This window comes from Thalassophryne amazonica, chromosome 16, assembly GCF_902500255.1.
Source record: "Thalassophryne amazonica chromosome 16, fThaAma1.1, whole genome shotgun sequence".
Classification (NCBI taxonomy): Eukaryota; Metazoa; Chordata; class Actinopteri; order Batrachoidiformes; family Batrachoididae; genus Thalassophryne; species Thalassophryne amazonica.
Genome location: NC_047118.1, coordinates 54,291,786 through 54,300,045, shown reverse-complemented (window position 1 = coordinate 54,300,045; position 8,260 = coordinate 54,291,786). Strand labels below are relative to the sequence as shown.

The 8,260-nt window shown below is 40.5% G+C and overlaps 1 protein-coding gene and 1 pseudogene across 1 annotated transcript in view; one reads left to right on the top strand and one right to left on the bottom strand.

The window, feature by feature from the left end:
• Positions 1–1,602: 1,602 nt before the first annotated feature.
• LOC117528733 lies at positions 1,603–2,747 on the top strand (annotated as a pseudogene).
• Positions 2,748–5,407: 2,660 nt separating this feature from the next.
• LOC117528627 (metalloproteinase inhibitor 2-like) overlaps positions 5,408–8,260 on the bottom strand; it is a 7,073-nt gene continuing 4,220 nt past the window's right edge. The window contains exons 2-5 of the mRNA XM_034191252.1: positions 7,756–7,850; positions 7,551–7,656; positions 6,493–6,617; positions 5,408–6,398 (exon numbers count right to left, since the gene is read on the bottom strand). Of these exons, the coding sequence (XP_034047143.1) occupies positions 6,204–6,398; positions 6,493–6,617; positions 7,551–7,656; positions 7,756–7,850 (521 nt within the window). The 3' untranslated portion in view covers positions 5,408–6,203. The remainder of the gene's footprint in view (positions 6,399–6,492; positions 6,618–7,550; positions 7,657–7,755; positions 7,851–8,260) is intronic.

Sequence of the window (8,260 nt, the reverse complement as noted above, 5' to 3'; positions counted from 1 at the left end):
GCGACAGAATCACCTCAAAATCTCTCATCAGCCGTTAAAATTTTCACTGAAAACCAGCTTAATTTTTCGAACTGTGTCCACTTCGATGTGTCTCACAGGTTTAGAAAACATTTTGATCAAACAACGCGCCAGTCTCTCAGCAACTTCTCAGACAAAGGAATTCCGACGAGGGGCTGGACGACTCCTCCCACAAGGAGTGCTCACAGGCGAATGACGTCACCGACAGGCGTGGAAAAACTCACGCATGCGCACGAGGGTTCAAGCATGTCTGACGTAAAAACATATGAATGAAATCCATATAGTTTTTGAAAAAAATAAAAAGGACCGCTGCTTTATTGACAGACCTCGTATGTTACAAAAATAAAAATTTTGTGATTGATATCTTTTCATATCCTTTTCTAATTAGTTTATGTGCTGATCATGTCAGCCGTAGCTTTCAGACAGTGTTGTTTTTCTGATCCTCTTCTTTATGTTTCCAGACTGGACAGCTCCGGTCAGTGAGATATACCGATTTGACCACAGTGTCAGTTTGTCTGATACGCTCGGTCAGATGTTTGACAGTGGGCATAACTGTGACATCCAGATCCTGGTCCAGAACTTGTTGGGAACCAGCACTGAGAAAACCGTCTGTGCACACAAAATTATTCTTTCACAGTTTCCACTCTTCAATGCCTCAGAGGGAATTAGTAACATCTCGGTCCATGTCAGCCATTCTTGCCAACCATATTTCACATTGTTCATTAGGTAACCACACACACACACACACACACACACACACACACACACACACACACACACACACACACACACACACACACACACACACACACACACACACACACACACACACACACACACACACACACACACACACAAAGTCATGTTCATGAATATTTGGCCAATGGCAAATGTATTTGATCTGCCTACTACATTGTATTTGACTTGAAATCAAGTCATGAATACACGATCCAAGTGTTGACTTTCAGGGTATCAAACTAGATTTTGAGAAACATTTGTTTGTGTCACTACTCTTGACATGTGGATGACTATCGCCCCTGGTACCCATTTACAGTTGGGTGGACTGAGACAATACCGATGAATTGTCTTGTGTTTGGGGGCAAATAGTTAGTGGGAAATGAACCCAGCTCTACAAATTGGTGGTTCAACTCCTTATTCCACTGAGCTACCTGCTCTGCAAGGGGGAAGAGTTGTAGTTTCAATCCAAACTGTAATGGGTGGAAACAGGGCAGATTAATACAGTTCTGTTGGGGGGAATACCTAAAGGATAGAGAAGCAGGTTTGTGACCACAAGTTATAGCTTCAATTCCTGACCAGACAAGAAAATGTTGGTGGGGACAGTGAAATGACAACATGTGTCTTCCTCTCATTAGTCCCACTAATATGTCCTTGAACAAAGTCATCATGCTTAAAAAATGACTGCTGGTATCAAACTGTACCCATCAATAGACACCATAGTCTCCATTAGATGGAAAGGTGCCACAAAACATCACATTTTGTGTGGGTTACTTTTTATTATAAATACAAAAAAAAAGTCATGAAATAGTCATTTAAATTGTTACCAAAAATTTAATAAAATGAATACATGATTCTTCCTTTCACACCCAGGTGTCCCTTTACACGTATTCAGTGGAAACAAGGGATTTGGTCCTCCAAGAGAACTGTGTCCAATACCTGGCCTGAAACTACCAAAATCTAACAAGTTCTCCAGCTTGGGGCAACTTCCCTGTGGATCTCCTAGAGCAACTTCTGGTCCGATCTGACCTGGTGGTCCCAGATGAAATGTTTCTCCTTCAGACCGTAGAGAGCTGGATCACACACAGGGGTAATTCTACCTCTCTGGAATGTCAGGCCAACCTGCTGAGTCACATTCGCTTCCCGATGATCCCAGCTGAGAAGCTGCACAAGCTGCAGGTCACGTCTCCACTTTACAAAACCCATGAGACCCTCTACCATGAAGGTATTGTTAAAGCTCTCTATTTTAATGTCCTGCCGTTCAGCAATCTTACCAGGAGTCCAACGTTCAACAGAGATGATGATGACTATTCTCCCCGGATCTACACTGCTCAGCCATGGAGTACAGAAGTTGACCCGAAACAAAATCAACAATGCCCTGTATACCGTGGCAGCCGCCGTGGGTACACGCATTATCAAGACTTCTGTGCATAGGGTACAAGCACGTCCTTCAGCACACCTGTCCACAATAGCATGATCTTTCAGGACAAGAAGGTTAACTGGGAGGCAGCTGTCTTCATGAGTGAATCTGCATGTTTAAACCAAGGTCTTCGGTGTGTCGTTCCCTGTTGCGTGGTTGAAGGCCAAAAACACTCTCAGCCAGTACGGGAGCAGCATTGTCTTCCATAACAGACTGCTGATCGTGTGCCAAGGCAAATACATCTGTCATGTTCAAGACTTAAAAGCAGATCTGGCTCACACCAACACCAGGGGGACCCAGGTTCTGGCTTATCCCTGCGCTGATGACAAATACATCTACCGCTTTGTGGTCAGACCACAACAAGTCTGACCGACCAAAAGCAGTTCTTGGTGTTCATACTTAATCTTTTGATCCTAGTCACCTGGACCTTTAGTCTGTGAGGTCTTCTGATCAGCTCAGTGTCTGTGTCAGTTGTGCATTTATTGGTTGATTATTGCAACAATTGGTCTTTGTTTTCAAGTACTACCCTTAACTGCATCTTTTCCAAATGCAAATAAACTGCTGTTGAAATCCCTGTTTGTGTCTGTTAATACGTCAACAGGTTTTAAATTGAAATCATGTCTTAATTTGATCCTGTTATGAGACACAAGGAAGAGGCGAATCTAACCAGTGTGAATGGGTTCGATTTTAATTAATCTTGATATGTACACACACTCTCTGTCTCTCACACTGTCTCTCTCTCTCACACACACACACACACACACACACACACACACACACACACACACACACACACACACACACACACACACACACACACACACACACACACACACACACACACACACATAATCATTAAAATAAATTCCTAAATAATAGAATCTGTATGGTACATCAGCTGAGAGTGCACACTGAAACAGAGTGTGACTTTTTAACCCCTTAAAATACATCAAGGTTAACAATCTTTGAACTTGTTCAAGGTCTGTGTCAATGTTCCCTGTGAATTTCAAGAGTCTGGAAGTAATAGGACTTACGTATGTTTAGCACAGACAGACGGATGGACAAAACCCTTCACAATGGCCATATTTGATGGCCTAGGGTAACAAATGCACCAGACAGAGATGAGAAACATTAGCTGCAGAGTTCTTTAAAAAAAAAAGAACACCACCACTGGTGAGCTCAAGAACACCAAAAGGAACCGACGACTGTAGAGGACAACTGTGGTTGATGACAGAAGAATTCTGTCCCTGTTAAGTAAATGTCTTACAACAGTTCGGGAGTTCAAGAACACCCTTGGAGTCTGAGGTGTTTATGCTTTTCTCTGTATTATCAGCTCAAATTGAAATGCGTTAAATCTGTCACTGCAGGAGAACAATCAGCAGAAGCAGACAGTTAGTCCTATTTAAGCACTGAGGCACCATTAGTGCTGGTGCTTATCCCCGGATTCCGTAACATGATCAGATGATTAGGACTCCCCCTGGACGGGACACCAGTCTGAAGCAGGTTACTCCCACAACAGCAGCCTGTGCGTACTTGCAGCTGGTTGGACTGAGAAAATGCTGATGACGTGACAGAGCCACAGACAAGCAATTACGAATCAAGCCCAGGTCTACATATTTTTAGTCCAACTCCGATCCACTGAACCACCCACTCTGCACAAGTAAGTGCAGTAAGTTGCATACAGTAAGTTTGGCAGAACCAGGATCCAAAAGACTTGGACCTTTGTTTGCCTGCAAAGATATCAGCATCGCCAAACACCTCTGTCCAGTGACCTCATGACTCCACAAGCGCCTCTCGATCTCAAAGGCCCAGAGACACGTATGTCACTGCCAAGATAAGTAATGAAGTTCAACTCTTTCACCTCTTACAGAAACATTTCTGATGGCTGGGTCCAGGAAGTCGCTTAAAACCTGAATCTTAGTCTTGATCCAGGACAATCTCAAACCCAGACACTCTTATTCCTCACTCAGCTTCTCAAGTGCTGCAATCATGATATCTACTGATTCAGCAAAGATCACAGCACCGCCTGTAAAGACATATTGCTCCAAAAAAATACTTATGTAAATTCTTCCATACTTCACTGACATCCTGGGTGGTTGTCATCATCCTCACATCAAACTGGCCAAGTAAACTTCACATTTCACCAAATCCATAAAGATTCTTTTGCATTCATATTGTCAACTCATAGTAAAATTCCTCCAGGCATGTGCACGGCCTTAACCTTACCCTTTACATAACTAATAACTCCTCATCAGTGCCAACTCTAAAACAGTAATAAGCTCGACCGTTTACCAGAGAATCAAACACATTAGGTTTTAACCATGTTTCAGTTACTAATATATTCTTTTGGTAAATGTGAGTGGAAATGCTAAAAACAACAAATGACAATTGTTAAACAATTCAGTGTTTCAAAATGCTCAATGAAACTGTTACTGCAGAAAATGAATCACTGTTTTAAAAAGTTTGAAAAATTAAATGAAACAACTGTTTCATGACTGAGCGTTTGGAAATGTTCAAAACACTAAAAACTGAAATGGTTCATTGTTGTTGGTGTTCAAAACACTAAAAACAATTGCTTTGAAAATAAATCATTGTTGTTGATGCTCAAAACATGACATGAAACATTTGATTCTGACGAGGGCTCAGTCATTTGAAATGTTCGCAACAGTTTTTCCAAAATATTCTTATTTGTTTTAGCTGTTGTGTTTCTTAACTTTAAATTCCATGTTTATCTTTCGAGTATCTAATTTGATAAATAATTGGTTTTGGAATAAATTAGTAATGTGTTACAATCACTAGGTGGCAGCAGACAGCAAAAATAGAACATTTGTCAGTCACATACATAATTTATGTTAAAAGCTGAAATATGAAACGCATTTTAATGTTTTACACAGTTTTATATGCAATCAGCTGTAAATCTGTGATTAAGCTGATGGACAAAATTGGGCTCCAAGTAAACGTGCACAAATCCAACAAATAACTTATATTTTAGTCCAAGATTTGCCCAGGACATATTCACAAAAAGTAATGTAAAAGTTACCACATCAAGGCAGAGTTTGACATTAATGTCGTAGTTGGATGAACAGGATTGTTATTTTTGAGCACGCATTTAAAAATCTGACTTTTCTTAAAGTCTCATGTGAAACCAGCTTAAGAATAACTACAATTTTGATAACACATTCATGTTTTTACAAATGTGGAAAACTGAAACAAATCTCAATAAGGCACATGGCATTTCCTTGACACACACACGCTTTAATTTATTTGATATTTAGTTCACATAAACATCTGTATTTTGTTGCAATGATTTAAGTATTGTAGCAAAATTTACTAATATCCCATTCTGCAAAAATAGCTTTTCTTCAATAGAATGCAATGAATTACCTGTTTCAATTAAACATGCTGTTATCATCAAGCAGAAAGATATGAATCATTAAAGAGAAATAAAACATGAGAAGATTCAAACCCCTTTTTTAAAAGAAAGTTTTCATCGTAGCAGAAGTTATTGCTGTGATATTTGTGTTCAAACTGCATCCTTGGCTGTTCAAGAATTTTAAAAGATTAACTAAAACAAGAAGTACTGACTGTTTACATCATGATGTGGCTCTTGCACTCGAATGTTTAACACACCACAAATACATACATAAATAATAATACAGAACCAGTACATTCTGTTGCACACGCAGGTAATGAAAGTGTTGTGGATCCATATCAATAATATCTGAATAAAGTAATTGAAGGGTAGCACTGAACTGTGAAAATTCACAGTGTCAGTTAAAGACGTGGTTTATGAGAAAGTGCTTGGGATTTTGGGGTTTTGAAGGAAAAAAAATGCAATGTTTGAAAGCAAATTTTGCTTTTGGGGGGGTGAGGGCACTACAATTCAAAAGATTTTCATTTTGTTTGTTGCAACAGTCTCACCATGGAGTACACACCCAAAAAAAATAAAAAAAATAATTAAAAATAAAACTCAATTTTAGAGTCTGATTGTTGGATTTGAATTTCTACTAGTATATTTAAACACAGATGTTTAAGACTCTTTATTTTTGGAGCTGTGTGGTTTTCTCCTGCTCTGCCAGCTGCAGGAGTTGTCAGGCCTCTTGATGCAAATAGAATATTTTTCCTGTGACCATTTTCCGCCGTTATGGTTCTGAATCAAGTCGTCCGTCCACAGGCACTCCATGTTGTGGCTGATCCCACATGGGGTGGAATGGCACCGAGTGATCTGAGAACAAGAGAAGACGTTGAGAACAGCGGTTGAACTAATCGGCTGGTTTAAAGTTCTGATTTTGGTCTTATGGCACATTTGAAGTATTTACCGTGCAGTTGCAGTTCTTTGCATACTGCCCACACAGGCCTTGTTTTTGGACAACAGTAATGCTGTCCCAGAGCACCATGAAGCTACAAAGTGAGACATGCAGACTCCCGTTTGAATTCAGGTTGCCTGACAATGAGGGGAACAGACATGAACACACACTGTCAGAATAATCCTAAACAAGGAAATCAGTTTGCCAAGGAGATGTCTTAGTACCGTTTTTATTTCAGGCTCCAAAACTATAGGCGTGAGGGTATAAACTGGACACAGTGTCAGTCTATCGCAGGGCCACTTATAGACAGAAACACACCCACACCTACAGTCACTTTAAAGTTTCCACTTCACCTAACCTGCCTGTCTTTGGAAGTGGAGGCCGGAGTGAACCCACGCAAACACGGGGAGACGAACATGCAAAGCCACAGGACCAGGTGGGAAGAGATCACAAGTCAAGTTATTTTGATTGTATCAAGCGGAAGAATGCATATAATTTTATGTCCACTGGCTGAACATACAGGGACGTTATTATTATTATTATTTTGAATGAATTGGTCAAAATTTAGAAAAATGTAACATTTTACTTTGTCAGATCTCAAGAATCTGGAAATAGAAATATGAATACAAATATTAAAATCATTCTTAATCCCAATGCAAAATTTTCAGACTGTAGTTCTGCATGATGCAATTCATTGTGAGATTTTATTTCTCTATCATTACGTCGACCACGGATGTAATAAAATCACTGGCGTTCATTTGTCTGTCACTCTGTTATATTTTCACTACTATTGTAGGCACTCCATTATATTTTGGAGCTGATCCGGATCCAAATTTGGATTCTGGTTCAAGTTTCACTTTATATAGGCTTTGAAGAATTTCATTAAAACTACTTAACAGAGTCTCATCAAATTTGTACCACAGACTGATATTAGGGCAAGGAAGACTCCACTGAATTTGGAGGTGATCCAGATCGGCGGATGTCAGAAATCACTGATTGCTCTTGTTTTTGCATGTTTTCTTATCTACAGTTTGCACGTGATTGTGTTTGTAATGTTGTCACAGTTTTACCTGCAATGACATAATCGCCTTCAGCTGGAGACGCTCCACACACAGCAGAAGAGTCCGCAGTGTAGAAGGCTTTGAATTCCTGGGCCAGGTTAGGAGCTTTGTACAGCTGTCAATTAAAAACAAAAATACATTTAAAGGAAAATGACGTTTATGAACGTATCAAATCATTTCATACTGATAAGATATGCAACATTCAGGAACATACCTGAATCTGCGTAATCTTGTACTTCTTCAGATTGATTCCGAATGGGCCATTTTCGTCATGAACCTCCTCATGCTTACCCACAGTCGCCCTGATAACTGAAAAGAAAGACAACAAACACAATGAGTAACAGTCACTGCATCAATACAGAAGTATCTCTATCTAATGTAGGCCCTGTGTCTCTATCTAAACATCCAACACCATCAGGAGCAGCATGGGGGCACCACAGGGGACAGTCCTGTCTTCCTTCCTGTTCCCACTCTACACCTCAGACTTCAGATGCTGGTCAGAGTCCTGTCACCTGCAGAAGTTTTCGGACGACTCTGCCATTGTGGTCTGCATCGGCACTGACCAGCAGGCCGAGTACAGGAGTGTGGTGGACAGGTTTGTGGGGTGGTGTGGACTCAACCACCTGCAGCTCAACATATCAGCGATGAAGGAGCTGGTGGTGGACTTCAGAAGATGGAAGACCCATCCAAACCCAGTTACCATCAATGGAACAGAGGAC